At 51.6% G+C, this 27817-nt stretch overlaps 2 protein-coding genes and 1 pseudogene across 15 annotated transcripts; 1 reads left to right on the top strand and 2 right to left on the bottom strand.

Annotated features, from left to right (window-relative positions):
• Positions 1–25: 25 nt before the first annotated feature.
• On the bottom strand, positions 26–13980 carry Akr7a2 (aldo-keto reductase family 7 member A2). Its single transcript, XM_004850438.4, has 7 exons — positions 13634–13980; positions 10742–10929; positions 10489–10593; positions 3554–3650; positions 3215–3314; positions 2573–2702; positions 26–1798 (listed from the first exon to the last, which is right to left on the bottom strand). The coding sequence occupies exons 1-7, from the start codon at positions 13953–13955 to the stop codon at positions 1637–1639; spliced, it is 1104 nt and encodes a 367-aa protein (XP_004850495.1). The 5' UTR covers positions 13956–13980; the 3' UTR covers positions 26–1636.
• Positions 13981–14005: 25 nt separating this feature from the next.
• Positions 14006–24433, top strand: Slc66a1 (solute carrier family 66 member 1). Of its 14 annotated transcripts, none has more exons than XM_087215096.1 (10): positions 14006–15491; positions 16384–16501; positions 16929–17024; positions 17584–17832; positions 20327–20456; positions 21022–21109; positions 21722–21864; positions 22014–22106; positions 22680–22865; positions 24049–24433. In XM_087215096.1, the coding sequence occupies exons 2-10, from the start codon at positions 16440–16442 to the stop codon at positions 24139–24141; spliced, it is 1140 nt and encodes a 379-aa protein (XP_087071222.1). In that variant the 5' UTR covers positions 14006–15491; positions 16384–16439; the 3' UTR covers positions 24142–24433. The 14 variants fall into 14 exon arrangements, with proteins under 14 accessions (XP_087071222.1, XP_087071223.1, XP_004850488.1 ...); XM_013074291.3 differs by having other exon boundaries at positions 14027–14214; XM_004850428.4 differs by having other exon boundaries at positions 14048–14217.
• A 1153-nt stretch (positions 24434–25586) lies between these two features.
• Positions 25587–26335, bottom strand: LOC101725044 (gametocyte-specific factor 1 pseudogene; annotated as a pseudogene).
• Positions 26336–27817: the final 1482 nt, after the last annotated feature.

Raw genomic sequence — 27817 nt, 5'->3', positions numbered from 1 at the left:
TAAAGAGACTGGACACCACTAAAAGTGTGTTACTGTGGGTTTTCTTATGGTAGTCCACTCTGTGTACTGCACTGTATACTTTTATTTTGGTTTTTTGTTTTTATTTTTCTCCACTTTACTTGGTCCAAGTTCACTCTGCAGAGGGAGTTTCTCTCTTACACTTCATTTTTAATTTTTCTAATAAACTCTGTCACCATTTTTGCTTGCTTTGCTCAATTTTTTCCATGAGATGGAAGGAACTTGGAAACCAAGGTGCCAGCATCCCAAACCTGCTAACAACCCTATGTCAAAAAAAACAAAATAAATTTTAAAAGTTAAATGAAAACAATGAAATAAAAAATTCTCAGAATTCTATGAAGTGTCAGTCTTCATCTTAGTGGTGACTCTAATGGTAATTTTTGCCCAAATTGTCCCATTTCTGATTATTTGGTGCCACAGTCCCGAATAAGAGAAAAGCTACTCCAGGGTGCCTGGCCCCTTTTTCCCATCATGTGTAGGAGACAGTGAGGTCAGGTGGGGCTCAGGAGAAGGAGCCAGGAGACCTCTGCAAGGCCAGGGTGCTCCTGAGTCTGTCCTACTGATATAGGGGGAAGAGATGCAACTCCCAAACCTGCTAGATATCCAAAGTGTGAGTTCGTGTTCTCTAAAATCAAAGACTGAATTCTAGGAACATCAGAGGTTAAGAGTAGGAAAATTTATTGAGAGAAAGATAGCTTCTGTCTAAGAGATAAAGAAGTGGGGCCAGAAAGTGGGTTGCCTACTCACCCAACTTCTCAAAGGTGTTTTATAGGACAAAGCCATGAGGTGAGGCGAGTTCAAGGTGGGACAAAACTATAGTCAAATAGTAAGATTACAAGTATAGTCACTTAGGTAATATTGATCCAATGAGAAATCACAAGGTAGACAAAACTATGAACAACCAATAAGATTATGACAAGTGCTTAGGTAATATTGATTAAATGGGGATTCAATGAGGAAACAAGTCAAGTAGCAAGTGTATAAGGAATGAGCAAGGATTTTCAGTGTTAAGGGAGGTGTCAGTGTCAGGGATCTTTCTTGAAAGATCTTTGTCCCCCACCCAGATGATTGATACCTATTTAGTATATCAATCACTGCTATTCATCCTTCTGGGAAGCACATGGGTGTGGTAGTTTCTCTTGTTTTAAAATGTTGGCTTTCATTGAATGTGTCTAGATTGTCCTCCATGTTGGTTCTGTGAAGGCCACCAGCCCTGCCTAACAGCCTACAAGATATTTAAGTAACTTACCAATCTACAATACTATAATGTTTGCCTTCTAGAGACCCCAGCTTACAGCTGCAGCCTTTCTGAGAGGCCCCCAGGCAGAGTGGCAAAAAGCAGGTCAGCAAGGAGACAAGTGAGTTTGGTGTTTCACCATGCATGGACTGCACCTGGGTTGAGGGCCTGCTTTATTGAGACAGAAATGCTCATGTAGGACTCATGGACCTCAGCTTTTCCAGGTTGTGAGAGGAACAGGGAGCAGGGTAGGAATTTAGAAAATACTGCATGATTGAGACAATCGGGAAAGTCTATGCTAAGTCAGCTTAGGGAAAACTGGCCACAGTAAGAGAATCAAAGAGACAGAGAAACCTTTGGCACCTTAAGCCATACTGGCGCCTAGCGAAAATAGTTGGGACACTCATGGGCAAGCAGGTGCCAGCCCTGATCAAAGGCCTCCACCACAGCTGGCTCCAGGGGCCCTTCCTCCACTGCGGCCAGGTTTTGCTGCAGCTGCTCCAGGCTGGACATGCCCAGGATGACTGCATCCCCTCGGGTGCCCTGCAAGGGGAGAAGCACCCTTGAGCACACTTGTGCTGCCCAGTAGCTCCAGTCACCCCCCCCCATCTTGCCCTGCCCCTGCCAAGATTTGGGATCTGTGTGTATTTATATCCTGAGCACCCAGTAAGAACTCAAGGTACCTCTGACTGTCATACTTAGGTGACTTTATACCTTACCTTCTCTTCCCTGCTCATCTACACAGAGCCAGGTGAGTTCTGCCACCCAACAGCTGGGTAAAGGCCTTGGTTACTTAAGCTCCTTGAGATTCAAATCTTCTGTTTTCTTCTTTTCTTTCAAATCTCCTGTTTTTAGTGTAGTTACGGAGAGGAAAATTATCTAAAGCACTTAGACCCCATGTATGGAGCAGCTACAACATATACACTGTGAGCTGCCTAAGGCTGTGGCTGGAGAAGTTTTCGCCAGGAAGACCTGGGCCTGAGAGAGAAGGAAACCCAGCTCCCAACAGAGGAGTGGGGCCAAAGGGTTTTGCAGTTAAACCTGCATTAAAATTGCTACCCCGTTAAGAGCCATAGGAACTCCAGTTTTTCATCAATAAAACTGGAGAAACCACACCTCCTCAGGCCTAAGATAGAAGGAAATCAGGTTAGCAAAACTCATATTATAAAACCTGGCACTTAGATGACAGCACAAAACAACAGGAAGAGTACCCATGAGAACTGGAAGGAGAAATTTCAGAAGAGAACAGAAAGCACCTAAAGGTGATTCTGAGATCCTAAAAGAGCACAGGAGGCATCCCAGGGCCAGCCGGGTTACCTGCAGCTGAGAGTGGTGGTATATCCAGCGCAGGGCAGCCGAGGTCATGCTGGGGGCACTGGTGCCATAGGCAGCCTGCAGGGCCTTCTCCACCAGGGCAATGGCCTTGAAGTGATGCTCCTTCCAGAACCTGAGCAGGTGGCAGGGTGGCACGGGTTCAGTACCCTGGAGCCCACAGGCAGAGTCAGCCAGTGCAGTTGCTCCTATCCACATCCTGCAGTGTCCCCTCCAGCAGTGGAGCTTCTGCTCTATGGGGCACTGGAATAGGCCAGGCTGCTGGCCCTCACCAGAGACACTGATGACATCTTTATCCTTAGAAACTCATGCACCTGCCCCTCTTTACCTAATGAAACAAAGTAGCTAGGCCAAGGGCAAGATTCAGCCCCAGGTCTCCTGAGCCTCTGTCCAGAGTTCTTTCCTTCTTTCTCAGCAGGTGATTTCTCAGGGCACAGCTATAACTGGAAGACCACATGACCCTGGATTCCCAATTTCTTCACAGAGGTCCAGAGAAAAGAAGAAACCTGAGACTTTGACAATTCTTGTAGGAATCAAGAGAAGTAAGTACAGGCAGCAATGAACGTTTCACCCCAGGAAAGCCACTTAGAAATTCATTTCAGATAAAGGAGATTTTCTGCATCTCACCGATTCCTGTAGATCTCAGCCCAGCTATTTCCAAAGAAGCGGCCCTCTGGCTTTTTTCCGTCCTTGTCCTCATACTTGTACTTGCCGGTCAGCAGGCCCCCTGCAGGAAGGCTGTGGTCAGATCTGGGCCCAGACTTCTCCCAGTGGCTGTCAGACCCTCCAGCTCTGGACACGGGGAGGCAGAGGAGCCAAAAAGGGATGGGGGATCCAGCCCAGCTCTTGCTGAACCCTCCCTGCTTCCCAGGCCCTGGGCTGGGCATCCACAGGGACAAATTAGGCATAGACATGGCCCGCAATGCCCACCCATTCCAGAAGAGCCTGTTCCCACAGGACCCATACCAGCCAAAGGGTTGTAGGCGTAGAACCTCAATCCAAAGTGTCTGAGGCAGGGAAAGAGCTCTGTTTCCACCTGCCTGGTGGTGGCGTTGTACATGCCCTGCAGGGAGAGGAGACAGTTGGAGAAGGTGAATATATCAAGGGAGGGGACCCAGTCTGTCTATTTTCTTTTCTTCTTTTTTTCAGTACTGGAGACTGATCCCAGGGCCTCTGTACTGAGCTGTATCCCTAGGCCTTTTAAAATTTTTTATTGTGATACTGGGTCTCCCTAGGCCAAATTACCCAGGCTGGCCTCAAATTTGCAATCCTGCCTCAGCCTCTCAGAGTGCTGAAATTAAGGCATGTACTACCATACTTGGCCTCTTTTGTTTTTTTAATAAATAATTATATCTTTAGAACTTTATTTTTAAAGACAGGGTCTCCCTATGTTGCTAGTGAAGGACCCTAGTTAGTAAGACAGACTCCACACTGCTGCTTGATCCACCTGCCTGCCCTTTAGATGAACTCAGAAGGAGGAAGCTTAAAATCCTCCTCCCCTTAGAAAGTCTCTTTAGAAATAACAATTAATCAACTATTGTTTTCCAAATGTTCTAACAGCAGGATGTTCTGCTTCTGTACGTTTTGCTTGCTTTACTAGTTCTATCCCATAGGGGGGCCTAGAAACTGTTGGCCTCAAAGGTGTATAAAACATGTTTGTCAACCCCCAGTCAATGCTGGAGTCCAATGCTTGGCTCGGGTCCCGGCCGGTAATAAACTCCTGTGTGGATTTAATATCGGTCTCTGGTTGGTTCTCTCTCACTGGGTGCAACATTCTTGGAGGCCCCAGCGAGATAGCCAGCTGCTCTGGAGCCTATTATCTTGGAGCCATTGTTTCTTTTTAGGAGACCAGGATCGGACATCAGCGGTGTTTGGCCCCTCTGGACACTGGTCTGCAGAAGGAGAGGCCACCCTGACGGTATTCCGGGGCTCCGAGTAGACGGGTCCCAGCCGGGCCCTATCACCAATCAATCGACTCACAGGAGTTTATCAGGAAAGCCTCTAGAGGTAAGAATCTAATGATTCTTAGTGCACTGTGGGTAGGTAGAAGGAAGCCAGACATGGTGCAGGTTCCCCTATCTACAGTCTCTTCGTAACGGCAAGCAGACTCAACTGGGTCAGAGTCCTCAGAAGAGTGACTCCCTGGGTGGGGTCCAAATCCATTGGGGCCCAGAGGTTTATGTGGCCAAGGTTTGTCTTTGTTTGTTTATTGTTGTCTGTCTGTTTGCTCTGTGTGATTTTTGCATTTTCACAGGCTAAAATTATGGGTTCCTCACAGTCCACAGAAGGAACTCCACTTGATTGTGTTTTGAATACCTTCAAAAAAACTTATTCGGGCTGGGGATTTAGCTCAGTGGTTCTGCCACCTGCCTTTCAAGGACAAGGTCCTGAGTTCAATCCCCAGTACCAAAAAAAAAAAAAAAATTTATTCCACAGACAGAGAAGATGAATATGGCATGAAATTTTCTAAAGGCAAACTGCAAACTCTGTGTCAATCAGAATGGCCAAGTTTCAGAGTCAGTTGGGCCCCGGTGGGAACTTATTCTGTGCACATTGCTCACAAGGTTTGGAATGTGGTCACGGGAGTCAGGGCTCCACAGGTCCCGATCAACCTTTGGCACTCGATTGGGACAGGACTATGGTCCATGAGCCCTGTCTTCCTCCTCCCTTTTTCCCTTAAAACAGACAGAGCCTGGGGGAGGATTGATTTATGTTCCTTTTACAACCAGTGATCTTTACAATTGGAAACATCAAAATCCCCCCTTCTCTGAAAAACCTCAGGCATTAATCTCTTCTTGAGTCTGTTTTTCATACCCATCAGCCAACGTGGGATGGTTGCCAGCAGCTTTTACAGATCCTGTTCACCACTGAGGAGCGGGACCGCATTTATCAACAGGCAGTCAAAGAGGCCCTGGGGCCAAACCCCAGTGTCACTCCGGGAACTACAGGGCACTAGGCCAAGGCTGAAACAGTAGTTCCATCATGACACCCTGAATGGGATCCCAATGATGATGACGGTAAGAGGAGGCTGGGGACCTACTGCCAGCACTTATTAGGGGGACTCTGGGCAGTGACCAGAAAGCCCACTAATTTGAGTAAGGTAAGTGAGGTTCGCCAGGGAAAAACAGAGTCTCCGGCTGCATTTTTAGAGACTCTTGGAAGCCTATAGAGTTTTCACTCCTATCAACCCAGAGGCTCCCAAAAATGTAGCAGCTTTAAATTTGGCCTTTGTTTCCCAGTTGGCCCCAGATATTAGAAAAAAAAAATTACAGAAATTGGAGGGATTTGAGGGAAAGAATAGGACTAAACTCCTGAACATAGCCCAGAAAGTTTATGATAACCGTGATGCCCCTGAGGAAGTCCTAGCCAAAAAACTGGGGAAAGTCACTATTGCTGCACTCTAGGCACAAGAGATAGTCCCTCCGGACAGAAAAGGAGAAAGTGCCTTTTCGGCTTTAAAGAAAGCCTTACTGTCAGCACCAGCCCTGGCCCTACCTGATGTCACCAAACCCTTTCAGTTGTTTGTGGCTGAACGGGGTGGCGGTGAGGCATAGCCAAAGGAGTGCTAGCTCAGGCATTAGGGCCTTGAAACAGACCTGTGGCCTACCTGTCTAAAAGACTTGATCCTGTGGCAAGTGGATGGCCTACCTGTTTGAGGGCAGTTGCAGCCACCACCCTCCTGGTCCAGGAGGCAGATAAGCTCAGCCTGGGACAGGACCTGGTCATCACCACACCCCATGCGGTGGAGGTGTTGCTGAGAGGAGCCCCAGAATGATGGCTCTCCAACGCCTGCCTGACTCAGTACCAGGCCCTGTTGCTGGATGCTCCACACATCAAATTCACCCGAGAAATGACCCTCAATCCGGCCACCTTACTCCTGGACTCCGACTCATATGCATGCCCCTCCATGACTGTCTGGACACTCTGACAACTTCCACCACCAACAGCCCAGACCTGACTAATGAGACCTTCTTCACTGATGAAAATAGCTTTGTGGAAGATGGAGTCAGGTATGCAGGGGTGGCCGTAGTCAGTCCAGGAGGACAGGTGCACTAGACACAGGCATTAAGCCAGGGGCTTCAACACAGAGGGCTGAACTAATAGCCTTAACTCAAGCCCTGTTAGGTTGAGACAAGGCTGTAAACATCAACACTGACAGCCGGTATGCATTTGCCACTGCCCATGTGCATGGCCACATCTACAGACAGAGAGGGCTATTGACATCAGAAGGAAAAACAATCAAAAATAAAAAGAAATTTTGGCCTTATTGGAGACAATTTGGGAACCCAGGGCATTGGCTATTATTCATTACAAAAGCCACCAAAAAGGAGACAGCTTCGAGGCCCATGGTAACCGAGAGGCCGATGATGCGGCCCGACGAGTGGCCAGAGAACCAGTGGGGCCAACAGACATTCTGCCCATCCGACCCTTTGGCTACCTGCCAGAAAGACCCACATATACCCCGAAATAGGAAAAAAAAAACCCCAAAGCGAGGGGGTATAAAACTGGACTCAGGCTGGTGGAAAGGGACAAATGAACAAATTTGTCTCCCCCGAGCCCTGGGGCGACAACTTGTTCATCAGTTACATCACTTAATTCACCTGGGAAAATCAAAGTTAAAAAGACTAATGAGCTCTAAGTTTTCAATCCCAGGACTGACCTCTGTGGTCCAGGACATCAGTTCCAGGTGTCAGGTGTGTGCACAGGTAAACACCAAGACGAGACCAAGGAACAAAGGTAATCGACTACGGGGAAGAGAGCCAGGGGAACATTGGGAACTTGATTTCACCGAAATAAAATCCAACAATAGGTTCAAATATTTACTGGTATTGGTTGATACCTACTCAGGTTGGGTAGAAGCTTTCCCCACTCATGGAAAATCAGCCAACATAGTAACTAAGGTTTTGCTCCAGGAGGTAGTTCCCTGATTTGGCATCCCTTGTTACCTGGGGTCCGACAATGGGCCTGCCTTCACGGCACAGATATCCAAATTGTTGGCAAGGGCACTACATATCGATTGGAAGTTACACTGTGCCTATCACCCACAAAGTTCAGGGCAAGTGGAAAGGATGACTAGGACCCTGAAAGAAACCCTGACTAAATATGTTCTAGAAACTGGCAGTAGGTGGCCCAATCTGCTTCCTCTAGCCTTGTTAAGAGTTAGATGTACCCCATATGTGACAAGTTTACCTCTTTTAAAATCTTGTATGTGAGACTGCTGCCACTCCTCCCTAAGTTAAACCTTAAACAGATTAACAGAGAGTTCTTGTATCTCTTTACTTCAGTTTCTTCAAGCCTTACAGATTCTTCAGAGTGAGATCCAGGCTACAATACAACAGGTTCAAGAAAAACCCTTTGCGACGTTCCAGCCCCACGGTTTCAAGCCAGGAGACCTGGTCCTGATATGATTGGTCTCCTTGCACCGAGGACTTGACTAAATACATTCCCAAATCAGTCTTGGCTACCCAATCTGCCGCTTTATTTTGTGTCACCGTGTATGTTGTTCTACAAGTCTTGTATTATAATAAAAAAGGGGGCCACGGACATCTGGGATTAACCACTGAACACTATAGAAGTAAACGGGCTGCCCCCGTTTTAGTGGCCATTCTGGGGGGATTAGGAATAGCCGGGTCAGCGGCTATTGGAACTTCCTCCCTGATCCTTCAGGACATAAATTTTAAAGCCCGAAGCCACCAAGTAGACAGAGATTTGGGTAACCTGAAAGACTCGATCTTCAGATTAAAAAAACCAGGTTGATTCCCTAGCTGAGATGGTCCTGCAAAATCAAAGAGGACTTGAACTCCTGTTCATAAAACAAGGAGGGTTAGGGCCGGGGATTTATATCAGTGGTTCCGGCGCCTGTCTTGTAAGCACAAGGTCCCGAGTTCGATCCCCAGTACCAAAAAACAAAAAACAAAAAAAAAACAAAACAAGACCAAAACAAGGAGGGTTATATGTAGCCCTAAAAAAAAAAACCTGTTGCTTCTATGCTAATGGTTAACTACCCTAGTTTTTGCTGTAACAGGCCCCCTAGTTATCTTACTTCTGCTTTTGCTTGTGAGACCTTACTTACAAATGCTCTGACTAAATATGTTAGAAAGAGAGTTGAAACAGTTAAACTGATGGTGTTGAGACAAAATTATGAGATTTTTAAAAGATGTTTAAAAAAAATTCAAAGAGTAAATACAGGAATCAAAGATTTGACTAAGTTACAAGAACCAGTGGGGAATGAAAGACCCTAGTTAGCAAGACAGACACCACACTGCTGCTTGATCCACCTGCCTGCCCTTTAGATGAACTCAGAAGGAGGAAGTTTAAAAACCTCCTCCCCTTAGAAAGTCTCTTTAGAAATAACAATTAATCAACTATTGTTTTCCAAATGTTCTAACAGCAGGATGTTCTGCTTCTGTATGTTTTGCTTGCTTTACTAGTTCTATCCCATAGGGGGGCCTAGAAACTGTTGGCCTCAAAGGTGTATAAAACATGTTTGTCAACCCCCAGTTGAGGCTTGAGTCCAATGCTCGGCTCAGGTCCCAGCAGGTAATAAACTCCTGTGTGGATTTAATATCAGTCTCATTGGTTCTCTCTCACTGGGTGCAACAGCTAGAATAGCCTTAACTTCCTGGGGTCAAGTCATTCTCCTGCCTCTCCTGAGTTGGTAGGATTATAATCAAATGTCACCGAGCCATTCACCATTCCTCTTTTACAATTCTAAATCCAAGCCAGGTGCGGTGGGGTATGCCTGTAATCCAGACGCTGAGGTGACTGGGGCAGGAGGACACCCCAAGTTCCAGGGTAGCATGCACTACAGAGCAAGATCCAGTCACAAACAACAACAACAACAACAACAAAAACTAAGTCCACACCAACTCAGGACATCAACAATTATTTGTAAATTTCCTTGTAGTGAGTGGTACAGAGTGGGAAAAGGGTATCTGCCCCAAGAAGGAACACTGGCCTGGACTTACTCTACAAATGACTGTGAACCTGTCTATAGGCTGGACACTGGATTTACAACCACTTGCAAGTATAGCAAAGTCTTTGCCTCCAAGAGATGTTATAGTTAAAAAAAAAATGAAAACAGGCTGGGGATGTAGCTCAATAGGAGAGCACTTGCCAAGCATACATGAGGTCCTGAGTTTGATCCCCAGTCCAGAAAAAAAAAAGAGAGACATAAGAGAATTGTACAGTAATTAAGGTAGATTCTAGGATTATAGTAGGGGCTCAAAAAGATTCACTGAGGACATAGTAACTTCAAGCCAGTCTGATCTACATAACTGGACCCTGTCTCAAAAAACTAACCAACTAAATAAATAAAGCCAGGTGTGGTGGCACACCTGTAATCCCAGCACTCAGGAAGCTGAGGTAGGAGGATGGGTGAGAGTTCAAGGCCAGCCTGGGCTATATAGTGAGTTCAAGACCAGCCTGCAATACAAAGCAAGATCCTGTCTCAAAAAATAAAAAATAAATAAAGACTCACTGGGTGCATAAAGATGTGGTTTAGAGACTGGAAGCCTCAGGGGACTGTGGGGAGAGGGTCCAAGGAAGAGCACTTAAATAACACTTCAGCCCTTCTTACAGGGAGTGGGAAGGAGTGTTCCAGGCTGAAGTGCAGAGTGAGCATGGAAGGAAGGCAGAGCTGCACACTCAGGCAGGAAGCCAGCAGGTGCCTGGAGGGCAGGCTTGGGAGCTTGGGCCTCATGCTGAGGTCCCCTGGGAGCTACCCACAGGCTTTAGTAGAGGAGACACTGCTGTGTAAGGACACAGGGCCCGTCTGAGGATCAAGAGGAGACACTGCTGTGTAAGGACACAGGGCCCGTCTGAGGGGCAAGGAGAGCTGGGATCAGTAGAGCCCTGGAGCTCGAGGCCCCAGCAGCTCTGGCACCCCAGGAAGCCCTCACCTGGTACACGGTGGGCAGGATCCAGCCATTCTTCTTGCACAGGGTACAGATCTCGGCCACCTCCCAGGCTGCATAGTTGGAGAGGCCAAGCTCCACAAACTTGCCCTGTAGGGGAGAAGCCGGGTGAGAACCAGCTCAGCCCAGGAATGAAGCAGGGGAGACTGGGGTGGGGACCCAGGAGAGGGTTCTTCCCAGCTCCACTCTCCCGGCAGCATCAGCATGAGGGCAGATAGAGACTACCTCCCACCCTCACCTCCTGGTGCAGCTGCTGACATGCGCACAGTGTCTCCTCCACGGGGGTGCCACGGTCAGGTGCATGTAGGTAAAAGAGGTCCACTCTGTGACACTGCAGCCGCTTCAATGATTTCTCCAGCTGGGACCGGAGGCTGTCAGGTTTCAGTGTCTTTCCATCCCAAGGGTTGGCCTTGGTGGCAATTTTCACTTGGAGGTAGAATATAAGAGTATCAGAGCTACTTACTGGCCACGTGACTCTGTGTAGCAGACACCTCTGCCTAGTATTAGCTACAGTGCCACAAGCTTCTTTCCCCTCCATAATTCAGCTATACTACATTAGAAGTAGCAGGGCTTGGCTGAGTTCACTTCCAGCCAAGGTCAACTGACTCCAATGCTTCTCCTCTGAATTAACCATTTGTTCTTTTCTGCAGAAGTTAAGCTAGTGTCTTCATTCTATAGTCCTGCTTACAATACGTGTTATCAGCATGTGTCCCAAGGGCTGCCCAGGTTCCCACCTTGCCACGCTTGTAATGAATAAACACTGGATATCCTTGGTGTCTTTGTCTTTGCTGCCCAGAGCAGCTGACATCAGCCCAAGACCCAGCTTCTCTTGAGTCTCTGTCTATGTTTTTGTTCCCTCTTTCCTATCTTGCTGACATCATTCTGGTTCGCAGGAGACCAAGACCCACAACTGGAGTTTTCAGTAATGTCTCTTATAACCCTGATAAATTACTGAAGTTCCCTGAGCCTTATTTCCCTAATCTGTAAAATGGGGTAGCAATAATTGAACTGTCCTCACACAGAAGTCACAGGGATTAAACAATGTTTTAAATTGAAGTTCTCAACATTCACTTTTGTTCCAGGCACTATCATCAGTCACCAAACTGCTGGTGGTGCCAGACCCTGCACAAGGGACTGAGAGTGCAGAGGCAAAGTGAACACACTAGATCCTTGCCCTCCAGGAGCCCACAGTCTGCTGGTCAGTGCAGCAGACAAATGAACTCAGCACTACTGGAGCCCCTAGGAGAGGCACGAGGCCAACCCTGGAATCTGGGTAAGGCTTGCTCTAGGCTAGAGGCGGTGAACCTATGGCACCCGTGGCCCAGTGAAAGCTCTAAGAGGTCCCCCCTCACTGCTCTAGATGATGATCCCAATCTGAGTCCCCAGGATGTAGTCTAAGCTAACAAGGAAAGGACAAACAATGTCACAGAGACAAGCAAACACAGATGCGAGGCTGGACGGTTCCAATTCTGAGTCTGTAAAGGAAACCTGGGAAGAGGGCACAGATCTGATCCCAAAGGTTCTCAGACACCATCCCAGTGAATCTGAATTAGATCACTCACAGGTTTTGTCAGGTGTGAACCAGGCAGCAAGTTCGCTGTGTTTGCAGTATAGAGAAGGAACTCAAGGAGGCGGCCTGGAAGCAGGGAGACCAGGACAGAATCTGGCTCTTCAAGGTATTGATCAATTGGAGTTAGGGGCACCCTGAGCAGAAGGTAAGTACAGACCCTCCTCCTCCTCCTCCCAGACTGTAGGAAGCATGCACATCCATACATCCACTGCAGAGGCACCACCCCCAGGAGAACACCACAGTGTTCTGCCATTCAGGAAGCTTGGAAGTGAGTTAACTTAGAAGCTGTCTGGACTGATCAGTGGATGGGTTTGGCACTTTTTCCTCTTGGCTGAGTTAACTCAGCAAGTCAGAGGGGTGTCCTCAATCACGTGGGACAAGGGAGAGAAGTCCAGAGTTCCTCCCCTCATTGCCCCCCAGGCATTCTTGGTGTGAACTTTGCCTCGGGTGTGAACAGCATCTCTAGCCCAGTGAGCTCCAGGCCTCAAAGAAAAAAGCAGGGAAGGCTTGGAGAAGAAATACCACTTCAGAAACAGAAGGTTCACTATCAACCAGATGCAGCCAGGTCAACTAGTAAGTGCAGACTGGAGAGACACATTCCCATCTGTCCAAATTGTGGATCTAAGAAGATGCATAGAGGGTCACTCCACAGGCATGGGAAGAAGGAGCCTCAGGATGGCAAAGAGGGGGCCCCACTACATGCCAGGGACCCTTCTGGTACTTCCAATGGCACCAAGCTAAGGAGGGACAGGACACACACACCCCCACTGAGCCACACCTGCCCACACTGTGCAAGTCAAGTCTGCACAGCTATTCCCCAGCTTCTAATGCCCGTTCTCTTGTTTTCTCTCTCCCAACAGCAAACTACTACAGGAAACCTTTGAAGGCTCGGCTCCAGAGTTTTCTAAGCCTTCCCTACTCCATCTTTCTGAGCCTCTCTCTTCTGCCCACTCCAGAAAGCAGTGCTCCAGTCTTCCCCATTGGTCTCCCTAGGGGGCTAGTCGCCTTCCCTCCTCTAGCCCCATGATAAAGCCCAGCATAGAACACCTCCACCTCCACCACCCCTACTTCCCCAGTTGGGGCCCTGGCATCCCCACACTTCTCCCTGAGACCTGGAAGCACTGCCAACTACAAGGAACAAAGTCTAGGGACTGATCAAAGACTGGGATAGACAGGGTGCTCAGAGAATGCATGGGTGGTCAGGGTCGGGTGGAGTGGAGAGGCGCAGAGCCTGGGTGAGGGGACACCTGCCAGGGGCTGCAATGGAGGTAAGGAGATGGAAAAGACAGAACTGGCTCAGGGTGTGGTGGGGCCTGTGGAGCTGGAACCCCCAAAGGAGGAAGCAGAGGAGCTAAGGAGCCACAGCAAAGCACCATCCAGTTTTCCAGGGCTAGATGCACCTGAGGAGTTGGAGATTCACAGGGCTGTGAGGAAGTAGAGAGGAAGTTGCCAACCCAGGACTAGGACAAAGCTACAGGTGCTGAGCCCAGCTGGCGTGCAGCTGGGCAGGGGTCAGCTCTGCACTGTGCAAGAGTGAGGGAGTCCAAGGGAGGCCGTTACCTCTGCAATCTGTGTTGCCCAGCCCGAGCCCCAGGCCGCCCAGGATGGTCTCAGACTGGCCGTCGCTGTACATGAAGGCCGTGTCCAGCTCCGTGTGGCCGCGCTCCTGGAAGGCGCGCAGGGACGCAGCGCTGGCGGACACGTCCATGCGGCGCCCCATCTCCATGGTACCCAGCACCGTGGCAGGCTGGACCGGGGTACCCGCGGTGGCCCGTGGCGGCGGCGACTTGGACATGAGGAGTGTGCGGGAGTCTGTCAGCCCGGAATTTCGAGCGCAGAACACTGCAGCGAGGTTCACAGCCCGAGAAGTTGGGCGCAACATCCGGACTGCGCCTGCGCACGTAGCCGCTTCAAGCCCCGCCCAGGCGGGAGGGGCGGAGCTTGGAACAGGTTAGGGAAGGAAGAGAAAACTCAGGGCGCTGAATGGAGCACACAGAGTGCCTGCGAGGCCTCCAGGGATGGTCTGCCAAGTACGGGCTGTGAGAGGACGAGTCGCGCGGCCTTCAGAGCGGGGCGGAGGTGCCTGGTCAGCTGACCCAGAGGACTAAACCCAGAAGCCGGATCCCGCGGCGGATCCTAAGGTGGTGAGAGGGCTTGGGGGCTCCCCGCAGGTCACACGACCGGGGTCGGGACTCTTGAGGCTTCCTGCCACGTTTTCCTCCCGCCCCTGCTCTGTCGGGAGTTTCTGTTCCCTCCAGCGGCGAGAGATTTGGGGACGAGGCGCGGGCTTGCTTGGGGCAGCTTCTTGGGTTCGGGGGCTTTGTCCACCTCGGAGACGGCGAGCAAGGCGGTCAAGCCACCCTGGGCAGGGTTGGGTCCGTGTCCCCTTTCACCTGCTCCTGTGGCCAATGGCTTCTAGTGGCTTTGTTTTCCTGCGGTAGACCGAGGGAGGGCACTGGCCCAGCGGCTGCCCTGTCATTATCCCTCTAAACTGGCGGTGGCCGGAAGGCCTGGTGCAGGTGGAATCCCCAAGCCGGGACGCCGCCCCGCCACATTCTCCCCAGGTCTGCCCAAGCCAAGTGTAGGGCAGGGTGCCAAGAGTGCAGGGCTAGTGTGGGTTTAGATATGTGAGGACTGGCCAGGGTCATGGTGGCAAGTCTTGTCCATTCAACACTTACCAAAGAATACTGTGTTTCCGAGACCCTGGGGAGGGGAGAGAAGTTACAGCAGGAACTGTCATAGCCTCCGTGAATATTGCTGTGAGTGTTCCCCACTGAAATCGCGTGGCCTGGGTTATTTCAGTGAGCCCTGCATTCAGCCTAGGAGGTAGGCACTTGCATTATTTCCCCCGAGTTACAGATCAGAACGCTGGGGCTCCATCACTTGCCCAGGATTTCTAGACCAGCAGCTGGACCAGCAGCTAGACAGACAGATTCACTTTTCTCCTTAGTCCTAGGCCCTTTGAGCTCAGTTTTCGTCTTCCTTTCCTTTTTCTTGTAATTTCTTTCACTCTTTTCACTTTCTTTCTCTTCTTCTCTCTCTTTTCTTCCCTGCGGTTGCTCTGTCTCTCAATATTTTCTGAACTTTTACTGTGTAGCTTTTACTGGTAAGCCTAGCTGCTGAGACCAGGAAAGGAATAACCACGGCGAGGGGAGAGGTGGGTGTTCAAATGGTTGCTGAGGACCTTCATAAGCCTTCTTCAGGTGTATAGTCCAGGGAAGGGGAGGAGGTGACAGGTTAGATACAGCTGGCTTTTTGCAAAACCTCTTGGAGAGGGCCATTTAGAACTGGGTCATAGTATCTCTTTAACCGACCCTGTGTGGAGAAGGACATTTCTAGGTGGAGAGACAGTGTGTGAAGACACCTGGGATTCTGAGATGACTCTTTGCAGACCCGGGGCAGGAGGTAGAGTTAGAAGGTCAGTTCTTGGGTTGCCTTGGGGCCTTGTCTCAAGGAATGTGGACTCTATCCAGTAGGCTAAAGTGGACAGTGGGTCTGCTTTGGTGGGAAATGCCTCTTTGGCTTTGCTTTGAGTCCGGGAGAAGGGTTGGGTGTGGATGGAGAGGCTCTTTCCAGCTCAGCCTTTCTCAAAGTACATGGTGTGTGTGTTGGAATTCTTGAAGAACCCAGAATCTCTGTCCGCATCATTTCTTCCTTACCCCAGTGAGAGAGAAGCCCCAGAATGGTCCAGGTACTGGGTTTTCGTTCTCATAACAATCACTGCCGAGTATTAAGTCGGACACTGGGCTGAGAGTTTTAGGTGCACTTTGTCAGCACAGCCATCCAAGGATGGAGTGTCATTAGCTCCATTTTATAGACAGGCTCCAATAGGTTATATTGCTCACCAAAGCCACTCAACCACATCTGTGTATGGGGACAGTGTCCTCTACCCTGCTGGGAAGTTGTAAGGATGACAGCGTCCAGATATGTGATGGCTGAATCTACCAGAGGAGGGTGGGGGAAGGCAGTCTGGGGGGGGGGCGATTGTATTAAAGGACTTGGTTTGAAATCCCTTTGGCATTACAAAGAGGCAGTTCCTAACCTGGACTGTATTAGTATAGGGTAGCCTTGCAGCTGACAGTGACAAGGCATCAGGTAAATGCTTCCAGCATCAGCTATGCTGATGGTCATCAAGGAGGGCCACTGAGATCCAGGAAGAGCCTTTCCACCCCCACTGTGCAGGCTCCCCGTACCACAGTGAGCCAGATAGACAGTGACCTGGGCCCTAGCTCCCACAGCCAGTCACGTTAGGGCTGAGACTTACAACTTCCTGAGAAAAGGAGCTGACTTGCTTCCTCTCTTCTTCTGAGGCTCCCTGATCTCTGCGACCTCAGCAGTTCCATGGGTCCAGCCAGGGCATTGCTTTATGAGGAGCAGGGCTTCCAGACAGAAGTGGGAACGAAGGTACAAGAGGGAGCCACCACCTGGGTGAGGAAACCCCCGCTACTTAGCACAGTAAGAAAAGGGGAAGCCAGCTTTTTGCTCTTCGGGAGCTGGGCAACCATGCCTTACAGGAGATTCTGCACACCCAGGGACAAAACCGCCTGGGGCAGTGGAGTGTGGTGGCTTTGAGCAGGGGTCTAGGTCTTGGTCCTGGGTATGACCTTTTTGATTTCTGTTGGGGTAGCCCTGGCAGAGCACATCCTTGCGGGTGGTCTCAGGTCCCTGCTGGGTGTATCAGTAGTCCCCACTTCCCCGAGTGGGGAGGACAGGCTGCATTAATCCATGCCAGGTGCTCAGCCTGGAGCTGGGGAGGAGCTGAAGTGTCAGGGTGGTGGCGGTTATCATCGATACAGAGGTGGCTCCAGCCAGGCCCCCCTCTCCCACGTCAGTGACTGCTCTGCTCTCTCTTCAGGGTGCCCAGGCACTGGGAGGAGGTGTCTCCACTCAGCTGGATTTTGGCTTGGGAGGTGACTGTGGATTCCTTCCCAGTAGGCGTCCCACAGGCCATGTGAGCTCCTTGGGGAATTCAGGCTCAAGAACCTCAACTTGTATCCCAGCTGCCAGGGCAACCCTGGGGGGATCACCTTCTCATTCTCATGTGACTGTCATGTGGGGCAGTTTATGAGAGCATGAACTGGACAGGCCTGGCTTTGCACACCCTCCCAGAGTAATTCACAATAACAACAGCAAAAAATGGATTCAACCTCAATGTTTGTGCAAATGCTCCTGTCCCTGACTGCAGGTTCTGGGCTCCCCCTGTATGCTTGTGGTTGCAGGTGCTTACTTTGATCTGTGTGCCTGGAGGCCTGTTGTGTCCCCACTGGCAAAAACTATGTCTTTTATTTTTTTGGTCCTGGGGATCGAACTCGGGTCCTTTTGCTTGTGCAGCAGGCGGCGAAACCACTGAGCTAAATCCCCAGCCCAAGGACCATGTCTTTTATCTTTCTCTTGTCCTGGCACTTGGTTAGGGCCAGGTGATGGGGCTGGGTTAGGTTAAGGTTGGAGGGGGTCGGTGAATAGGGGCTGGGCCTCCCACAGCTGAAGGCCTGCTCTCTTTCTCTCTCTAGAAGGAACCCTCGCCAGCCTCAGTGCACCAGTGTCCGCTTTCTCTCCTGTGTGGTCCCCCCAGGCCAGGACCCTCTTTCTGCAGCCATGCTCTGGAGGAAACTGGGTGCCAGCAACTTCTCCAGCTGTCCCAATGGCTCCATCCTGTGGATATGGGACGTGTTTCATGAGTGTGTCCAGGACGGCTGGGACAAGGCCAGCGTGAGCCTGGGCCTGATCTCCATTCTCTGCTTCGCTGCTTCTACCTTCCCGTGAGTCATGTCTGGGTGGCTGGAACAACCAGGGCTAAGGGGTGGGACTGTGGTTTGAGGCCATGATGGGCCTGTGTAGACTGTGTAGCCCAGGTATGCCACCCCCATCCAATCACAGTCACTTACTTCCGGTTTGCTTGGGAGGGGCCTGAATGGAGGCACACACACCCCCACCCCGCCCCGCCCCCACCCCCACCCCTGCCAAGCTCTCCCGCTGGGGATTGCTGATACAGAAAGCATAACCTTTGCTATGGTTTACTGAGTGTCCTCTCTGGACCTGGCTTAGGTCTAAGTGCTGAATATGTTTTTACCTGTTTTGGTCCTGACAGCAAGCCTGTGGGATTGGTACAGTGACTTTTCTATTTTACAGATAAGGGAACCGAAACCCAGGGAGGTGAAGTACTGTGCTGTAGTTTACACAGTTAGTAAGAAGGGGGTGGGGCGCAGGAGGGCTGGGGTACATCCAAAATGGCCTTTGTCCTCAAAGCATGGATGGTTTGGTGGTGGAGACAACAGCACTGAATACAAAATGCTGATGATGACGGGGTACAGACACACCGTGTAACAACGCAGGAGTCAGGACTGGCTACCCTCAGCAGCCAGGTGTGTTGTCACACACCTGTGATCCTGGGAAAGATTGCGAGAAGCTGAGGCAAGAGGATTGCAAGCTCAAGCCTAGCCTGGGCAATTTAACAAGACCCTGTTTCAAAATAAAAAATGGGATAAGGATGTGCCTCAGTGTGAAGGATCTGGGTTCAATCCTCAGTAGTAAAGGAAAAAAAAAGATAATCTGGAAGTGACAAAAAAGAAGGACCAGAAGCCTGAGTCCAGCAGAGTCGGACTGTTTGGTGTCTCCATGAGGAGGAAGACGGCTGGGTGCTGGAGGAAAGTCCAGGGAGGAACCATTTCCTGAAAGTGAAAGATGAAGAGGGGGTGTTTGGGCCTCGGAGGGGGCAGCAGGCATCTGGAGATGAGTCTGGAGGAAGGGAAAGCAACTTTGTGTGGGCGTGGTGTCAGACCTGGGGCTTGGAGGGCACATGTTGAAGGATGTGGGTTGTTATCAAGGAGCCTGGATGGTTCTTGGCAGTTTCTGGCAAGACTGAAATTTTAGAGAGATCCCAGAGAGGATGGATGGCTCTGGGGGAACAAGGCTGGCTTGGAAGGCCAAGAGAGTCAGGGCCCAGTAGGAGATGGAAGAGGGACCAGTGGGTAGAACCGGAGGGTCAGTGCCCACCCCTCCTCTAATTTTAGGCTTGGGCGGTGGGTGGGAGGAGGTGCTGTTTAGTTTCTTTCCTTATCTTTTTGGTGCTGGGGATCAAACTGAGGGTCTCACATGCTAAGCTGGCTCTCTACCTCTGAGCTACACCCTCAGCCCTTCCTCCCCTCCCTTCCTCTTTCCTTTCTGCCTCCCTCCCTTTTCTCCTTCCTTCTTTCCTTCTCTCCTTTTTCTTTCTGGGTCTTCATGGGTACCTGCATGCAGATGGTTAAAAGGAAGTTTGTGGAACTGGGGGTTTAACCCAGTGGTAGAGCTCTTGGCCAGCATGTGGGAGACCGTGGGTTTGGTCCTTAGTACTGCAAAGAAAGAAATCTGAACAGTAAATGCTGTGTGTATAATGGTTAAGCACAAGACCAGAGGCTCGGGCCGGGAGAATCTGAGCTGTGTGACAGCACCCTCAGTCCACAGTGGAGGGCCCATGACCGCCCTGACCTCAAGGGGAACTGGGAAGACTAAGGAGCCAGTGCCCACGGAGGGCTCTGAACTGTGCCTGAGACACCCCCGGCCCCAGCAGCCTTGGCTCATGCTCAGCTTTGGCCTCAAACTTCCACCTGGCCACAGGTCCAGAAAGTGGGTCCCAGCACCAAAGAAAGACCTTTAGGAAAATAGTGGGGGATCCAAAGTACTGGAACTCTTGCTACTGAGTTACAGGCTCCTCACCTCTCCTTCTCTGTTGCCCTTTGTGGTTTGGCCTATCTTATCATCGACTGATCCTGGAGCTGGAGCAAGGTACAAACTACCCTCACCCTGCTCTCAGTACCCCTCATTGGATTCAGAAATACAGGAGGGCTGGGGATGTAGTGCAGAAGTAAAGTGCTTGCCTAGCATGTGCAAGGCCCTGAGTTCTGTCCCCAGCACTGCAAAAATGAAACAGAACAAAAAGAGCCAGGGAACCTGTAAAGTGGTTCTCAGGGCCTGACACCAACTTCCAATCCCCATATAGCCCCTGAGTCCCCTCTGGGATCCCAGGGGATGGCAGGGCAGAATCTGAGTGAGGCTGAGGGTCTCTCTGGCTGTAGTCACCCAGGCTAGAAGGGATTCCCCCAGGTAAAGGGCAAAGAAAGGTCATGCAGACCCTGCTACCAGGAAGGACCTCCCCCCAATCCCCAGGCCATCTCCTATTCTAGGGTTCATGGGGGAAGTTTCCTTGTTGGCCCTCCGAGGCAAGGTGCCCTCACGGCCATGGTCCCCTGAGCTCATGTCCCCTCCTCTCCACAGACAGTACATCAAGGCCTGCAAGACAGGCAACATGGACCAGGCTCTGTCAGTGTGGTTCCTCCTGGGCTGGATTGGCGGAGACTCCTGCAACCTCATTGGTTCCTTCCTTGCTGACCAGCTGCCCCTACAGGTGAGTGCAGGGTGGGACAGCCAGGGGCAGCTAGGGCAGAGGCATTGGGATCAGGCAGCAGGAGAAGAGGCCCAGGCCTCAGAATCCTGACCCATCGGTCCATCCACTTCGGATCTGCTCCTGGAGTGCTGTGTGACAGTGGGGAAGTCACTGCCCCTCTCTGTGCTTCCAGTTTCCCATCTCCAGTCTGAGCACTTCCAACCCCTGGGGTCTTTTGCTTTTGAGGAGCTACAGCTCCAACTTAAGGTGTCAAGGTACAGGACCCTGGAGGCAGAAATGAGTTTTTCCTTGGGACCCTCTGATGTCATCATCCTCCCTTGGCCAGGCACAGCTGAGAATCACAGGAAGTACTATCTTCTGTAGTAGGACTGAGGTCCTGACTGGTAGAACCGGCCACAGATTCCTCGGCACCTCCTGGGGCTGGGCATTTGGCTGAGCCCTTTGCCTACATGGTTTCTCCCTCTGCCAGGCAGGAACCATGATCCCTCCTCCTAGGTGAGGAAACAGAGGCTCAGTGGTAACGCCGCAGGGCCAGTCCTGAGTCTGAGGCTCTTTTCTCCCGCAGAGCTACACAGCTGTGTACTATGTCCTGGCTGACCTGGTAATGCTGACACTCTACTTCCACTACAAGTTTAAGAAACGCCCCTCTCTGTGTGAGTACGGGGTGCTCTGGAGCAGACTCCCTCCTGGCAGCCTGGGGGGCCTGGAACTTGTGAGGAAGCAGGTTTCCCATTGCTGGGTGATAAGCCAGGCCTCAGAAAGGCCTTATCTAAAAGCCTGAGTTCATGGGTCAAGATAGTGACTGGAGGGCAGTGAGCACATCCGGCCCAGACCACAGGGAGTTCTGCTCGCTCTGCTCCCATTCAGCCAATGTGGCTCAGCTCCTCCCCTGTGTCTGGCTCTGGGCTTGGAGCTGGGAAAGGAGGACGAGTCCACAGACTGCCGCTGCCCTCCGGGATTCAGAAGGGGCAATATACAAGGTCAGCTCAAGGGTGAAGAAGACATGGGGAGGCCTTAGGGAAGGAATTGTGTCGTTGGCATTTCCTCTTCCGGACTCTGCTGTCCTCATTGTTTTACCTTTGCTACCCTAGGAGAAGGGTACTATTGACAGACTCATTCTACAGATGAGGAATTAAAGCTCAGAGAGGTTAAGATCACTTGTCCAAGGTCACACAGCTACTGGGGGTTATGGCTGGGATGCCAACCCCAGTCTCTCTGGTGCACGCAGATATGGGACTTTGGATTCTCTGTTGCCTCGTGTCTAGTGTCTGCCCCCATCAATTCCGTGCTCTTGTTCATCTCTGGGACCGTGTGTATCACACCACTGCTGAGCAGCACTGGCCCTGTGGCTGCCCCTAGGGAAGCCTTCCAGGGGCGGATGCTCCTGTCCGTGGAGCCCGGCAATAAGGTGAGGTGGGGGTAGGCTGGGTGTGGGTTAATGGGTGGGGGCTGGTTCTCCCCCACAGCTGCCCCCTGCAGGTCACATGGGTGTTTGGTGGAGAAGGATCACCCTTTCGGCCCCTGCAAGGCTCTGAGTACTCCCTCCTGTCCCTCCAGCCCTTTACAAAGCAGGAGATCATTGGCTTCGTTGTTGGTTCTGTGTCCAGTGTGCTGTACCTGCTCTCGAGGCTGCCACAGATCCGCACCAATGTGAGCCTGCTCAGGGGTGGGCCCGGTTGGAAGGAGAGTGACCCAGTGGCTCAGGCCTCTGGGTTAAGGAGCGGCATGGTACAGGAGTCTTTGTCCAGAAGGCCTGGCACCATCCTCACTGGTAGCTTGGCAAGCTAGTCCAACTCTCTGAGCCTCATTTTCTGCCTGTGGAAGAAAATGAGCCAGGAGATAGATCCCTACCACAGAGGGGTACCTGAGAGCTGTGTGTGTCCCAGGAGTCAGAGGTCAGAAGAGAAGGACCATCTCAGAGCTTAGAGGCAGGAGAGGAGGAAGGGAGGGGAGGGGAACAGGGATGGGGAGGCTTGCTGGGCGGTAGGAGTCTGTGGGGCTGGAGAGCAGAGCATTGTGGGGCCAGCAGGTATGTGCAGCCATGGTCTCTGTGGACCTGGGTAGGGGCTTGAGAGAAGAGGTCAGAATGAGATCAGAAGTGGTTAGAAGTGGTCTGGATGGGGCTGGTCTGCGTACCAGTTCAGAGTGTATACAGTGCAATGGACCCAGTGGACATGTGAGCAATAACAATCCAGAGTGACAGGAGTCCTCTTTCACCCCCAGTTTCTTCGGAAGTCAACCCAGGGAATCTCTTATTCACTGTTCGCGTTGGTAATGCTGGGGAATGCACTGTACGGGCTGAGTGTGCTGCTCAAAAACCCCGAGGTGGGCCAGAGTGAGGGCAGCTACATGCTGCACCACCTGCCCTGGCTCGTGGGCAGCCTGGGTGTGCTGCTGCTTGACACCATTGTATCCTTCAGTGTGCACAGGGCAGGTGGGGCAGGGTGGGCTGAGCAGCCTCTGCCTACACACAGCCCTGCATTCATTACCTGTCTAGCCATCCACCCGTCCCTACATTTGTCCATCTACCCACCATCCATCCATCTCTTCTCTCATCCATCCACCCACCTACTCACCTATCTAGCCTCCCATCCACCTATCTGTCAGTTCATGCATCCTCCCATCTGTCCATCCATTCAAAGAGTGCATAACCCCTGTGGGCCAGGCACCTGACCCGGCACTAGACCAATCAGTGAGCCAGAACAGAATTTCCCTGGCCTGGAGACACAGCTTGGTGGACAGTCCTACAGGACACATGGCTTATCCTTCCAGTGGCACCAAGTGCTGCAGGGAAAGACCAGAAGAGTGCATTACCATGGGATTGTCCTGGCCTAGAGGGTAAACAAAGGCTTCTGCAAGTGTCTTTTAAACTGTGGCCTGAGCAAGAAGAAGTTGGTCAGGCAAAGGCAAGGGAGAAAGTTCCAGGCACAGCTTGTGCAAAGGGCCTGAGGAATAGAAGAGTCCATCCAGGCTCTGGGAATGAAAGCTAGAACATAGAGTAGTCACTCTTGAGTTAAAGTCAGAAAATCCTGGGTTCAAATCCTGCCTCCTCCACTGCTTCCTAGCTGTGTTGACACAGCAACCTGTCACCCTCTCTGTGCTTTTATATCTTCATCTGAGTTAAACAGTTGCTGCCTCACCAGGATCCTGGGTAGTGATGTCAGATAATGTATCTGAAAGCTCTCCCCCTGTAACCCAGCACTCAGTGAGTGCTGAGGAAATGTTTGCTAAAGGGCTGCACAGGACATTATTTGGGTCTTGTGCAGGAGAAAGTAAACGTTGCCCTTGTTTCAACACTTCCTGATTCTGCAAGGGATATAATGAGAGAGGGGAGCTGTGCTGAAGGATGGAGGGAGGCAGGTGGCAGGGCAGGTCCTGGACCAGGCCCTGGGAGGCTGGAGAGGAATGGGGTGTGGCTGGGCTGGGGGACCAGGAGGGCACTCAGAGTGGAGGACCCAAGGTTGGGAGTCGTGGCTGGGCTCCCACCTGCAGGGGGGAAGCGGTGTGAGAGAGAGGGAAGAGGAGGCACGGCCCCATCCCCACCCAGGCAGGCCCAATTTCTGCTGCCTCTCGGCCTTAACGTGGGCCTCAGATCTCCATCCAGTTCCTGGTGTACAGGGACGTCATAGAAGCTGCCTCCCTGGAGCGCGAGCCCCTCCTGTCCAGCTGCGCAGGGCCAGAATGAGCCCAGGACTACGGAGACTTCCAGATTCCAAGCCCAGAAGGAGAGATGCGGGCAGTGACATTGCCCAGCTGCCCCACCCCTGGTGCTTCTGACCCCTCCAGATGGATTGACTCTCCCAGAAGTAAGACAGCCCCGGGGCTGGCCCGCCCAGCAAACACTTCCCGGTCAAAGGCAGCTGCTCTAACCTCGGAGACGCCCACCTACCTCATTCTGCCTGTGTAGGCCTGGGGGCCACGCCACCCAGGACTGTCTTGAGGACTGATATAATCTAGTAAACGTACCTTCCAGCGAGGCCTGTCCCTGCTGCTGGTCCTTGGGTGCCAAGGTCTGAGCTGTTCCAGAAACAGCGGTAGATGGGCGGGGGGGGGGTGAGGGGTGAGGAGGGGAACCGTGTCTGCCTGTACCCCGGCCTGGCCTCCCAGCGTCCTTGGCTTCTTTCACCCACATCTCTGTGCCCTGTCTGTCACAGAAGGGCTGTTTGCAAAAAGCCATCCTGCAGGACAGCCAGGTCCTGGGACAGGGCTCACGGCAGTGGCCGTGGGCGATGGCAGTTTTTTGGGGAGGTTCCTCTGGCTGCAGACGAGGAAGAAGGCACTGGGCTCTGAGGCTCAGGCCCATCTAGCTTCCCCGCCCCATCTTCCTGTGCAGGGCTGGGAAGCCCATGTGTCCTGTGCCTGGGCTTCATCCCAATGGCCCCCTCTGCTGGGTGGAGTTGTAATGACCATTTTCGGATGGGAAAGCAGGCTTAGGGGACAAGGTGCCCAGTTAGGGGTGGCAGCGGTTTGGAACACATTAGTTCCTCCAGTCTCTGGGCCGGCCTGGGCTGCAGGAGAGGTACCCCGGGTCCTGGTCACTGCCTGCAATGGCTGGCACATGTTTCAGGTCCAGGGCTGAGATCTGGCCTGATGGTGGTGACCTGGGGCCAGGTAGCACCCTTTCTAGCCTGAGGACCTGTGGGGTCTGTGTGGCAGCATGAACCTCAAGTGCAGGCCTGAGCTGAAGCTGGGTGGGAGGAGAATGAGGTCACACAGCCCCTGGCCCCGGAAGCCCTGTCAGGTGAGGGTGCACAGTCCCTGCCTGTGGGAAGTGCTTGTTTGGGGGTGGGAACTCTTGCTATCAGACATGGCCCAGCTCACCAAGAGCTGTGTTCCCTGCCTCAGGAAGGCCTGGCTGATGGGGGAGACATGGCCCTCGCCCCGTGAGTGCCTGTTCTGTGGAGCAGATGTGGTCCCTTCCCTCAGGGAATGCCTGGTTTGTGTGGCTTATCCTGACCTTGAATCCTCAGCCTTGGAAGGCCCACAGAGGAGTCACACTGGCAAGGCTGGAGGAACCTGGTGGCCTCTCCCAGGGCGTCATGTTCATACCCTGGCTCTGATGCTTGGTCAGGGAAGACCTAGTGACATACCCAGTTGACAGGAGTGGGGGGGGGCACAGACTTCGAGGTCCTACACCTGAGCTCCAAGCATGCCCAGCCACTGGCAAGCCCCGTGACTTGGGCACCTGTCCCCAGCCTCAGTCCCTTCAACCCATGAGACCAACAATAATGGCATCAGCCTCAGGACATAGTTGTTTTTTTTTAAGTCACAGACAATTTTTATCATTCTCTGATTAGATAAGGAGAAAAAAAATGAACTCTTGGGTAGCAGAAAGAAGCAAGTGTCTTTGAGAGTGTGGCATTTGAGAAAGGTACTCAGTTGCCGTGCATTTCCATTGTTTTTCCATGGCAGAACATATGGCAGAGACTTGGGAACTGGCATGCCTGAAGCCAGGTTGCTCTTATGTTCCGTAACTATGTTGCTAGCAGGACTGTTGTTGCCACAGAAGCTGGCTGTGCCCCAGACAAATGGGGTGCTAGTTTGTTCCCACAAATCTTTGCCCCAATCTTCATCGCAAGGGGGACATTGCCACGTGCTCTCAGCCGGTGTCTTGTCCAAGGTTTCTGGTCTGGTTGACCACGTTCTGCTCAATGCAACTGTTGTCATCACAGCTTGAGATATGGTGACTGATTTTGGCCCAAGGAACCTGGTGATGAGCATCAAGGGACAAATAGCCAATTTGTTTGCAACATCAGGATGATTCTTTGTGCATTGATAAGATGATAAGGAACCCTGCAGGCCCTGATCTGGTGGGTTTTATCACAGGGACACTGTAATAGCTTTTCAAGGTCCAAGGAGTCAATGTAAGTGTCTTCCATACTGAAAATGAAGGAGCTGATTTCAAGTGCTTGCAGGTGGATTGTTCTGGAGAAGCCAAGCCGGACTCAGGGCCCTTTCCTACCTCAGCAGTGCCACACTTGCCCCACGGCCACTTTGCCCCATCAGGACATAGTTGTTTTTTGTTTTTGTTTTTGTACCAAGGATCGAACTCGGGACCTTGCGCTTGCAAGGCAGGCGGCAGAACCACTGAGCTAAACCCCTGGGCATACCAGGACACAGTTTTGATGTTGAATTGAGGTGTGCTTGTGGCACCTGGGACGGGGAGGTAGACACACGATGGCTCTGTTAGCTTATCCTGAGGGAACTGGGACAGTCACCCCCAAAAGTCACTGCTACAGCAGGCCACATTTTAACTTCTGAGTGAGGTGCCACTTATGAACCAGCAGCCCACAGACACAAGGACCTGCCCCTCCTGGCCCAGGGGTAGGCTGGTGACTTCCCCAGGGAGCCGAAAGGATGGGCCCAGCGGTCCAGTCCTCTGAACTTGAGCCCAGGCCCCACTGGTTATTTACTGCACCAGGGATGTCCTGAAGTCACAGCTGAGACAACATGACCTTTAGATCTCCCCTTCTGTAGGAAGGCAAAAATCCTCAGCTCACCCCTCAGTCCATCCCTTTTTCTGTCTGACTTTTGACTTTATTATAGTCAAATGGCTACCAGGATGCAGCCAGGTACTGAGCACTATTGAAAAAAGCATTAAACTGGGGCCGGGGATTTAGCTCAGTGGTGCCGCTGCCTGCCTCGCAAGGGCAAGGGCCAGAGTTCGATCCCCGGTACCCCCCAAAAAGAAAGAAAAAGCATTAAACAGAGTGTTGTGGCTGGCGTTATCTTTCCCTGTGGCTTAATTCAGCTCAGGACTACTTATCTAGTCTTCCAGCCCCATGACAACCCTGAGGACAGTCACTTCCACTGTGTCCCCTTCCCCAGCCCTACTACTGTGGACAGAGACAGTCTGCCCTGTTTGCCATGTATCCCCAGTATATAATAGGTGCTCAATACATGCCTGAGACATTGTCCCTCGGGCTCTTGTTCCAGTGCTAGCTACTTGCGGCCATGTGGCACCCTTTCCAACCCGAAGACCTGGGGCTCCTTGTGCAGCATGAACACCAAGTGCAGGTCTGACTGGAGCCAAACTGGAGTGCAGGTGACAGGCATGTCACCAGCAAGCACAGAACTACTGAGCTGTACATGTTACATGGTTGAAGTGCATGGTATATGAATTATACTCCGTAAAGCACTTTGAGAAACAAGTTAGCTGTTAAGTACGGTAATATCTCAGCTCATGAATGCTTCTGTTTGCGAACAATTCAGTTCAGAAACAGAAACGTTTGCCAAAACTTTGCTTCCGTTCTTGAACTCCGCATCGGGTGATGAACATGACCATGGCCATCTTTTCTGCAGGAGTGAGAATGCAGACACCTTTCCCAGCATTGTGGAACAGATTATGCTCGTGACCCGAG

The sequence above is a fragment of the Heterocephalus glaber genome, unplaced genomic scaffold, assembly GCF_053883595.1.
Source record: "Heterocephalus glaber isolate CG9 unplaced genomic scaffold, H.glaber_assembly_v1.0 deba00001452, whole genome shotgun sequence".
Taxonomy (NCBI): Eukaryota; Metazoa; Chordata; class Mammalia; order Rodentia; family Bathyergidae; genus Heterocephalus; species Heterocephalus glaber.
The sequence above is the reverse complement of the archived record's forward strand: the minus strand, read 5'-3'. Positions and strand labels throughout refer to the sequence as shown.

Coding starts and splice junctions, on each gene's coding strand:
- Slc66a1 (XM_087215096.1), top strand. CDS start 16,440: ATGAGGAGCAGGGCTTCCAGACAGAAGTGGGAACGAAGGTACAAGAGG. Junction 21,110..21,721: donor TAAGAAACGCCCCTCTCTGT/GTGAGTACGGGG, acceptor CCTCGTGTCTAG/TGTCTGCCCCCATCAATTCC. Junction 22,107..22,679: donor TGCCACAGATCCGCACCAAT/GTGAGCCTGCTC, acceptor TTTCACCCCCAG/TTTCTTCGGAAGTCAACCCA.
- Akr7a2 (XM_004850438.4), bottom strand. CDS start 13,955: ATGTTGCGCCCAACTTCTCGGGCTGTGAACCTCGCTGCAGTGTTCTGC. Junction 3,315..3,553: donor CGCCTACAACCCTTTGGCTG/GTATGGGTCCTG, acceptor GCCTTCCTGCAG/GGGGCCTGCTGACCGGCAAG. Junction 1,799..2,572: donor ACCACCACTCTCAGCTGCAG/GTAACCCGGCTG, acceptor CTCCCCTTGCAG/GGCACCCGAGGGGATGCAGT.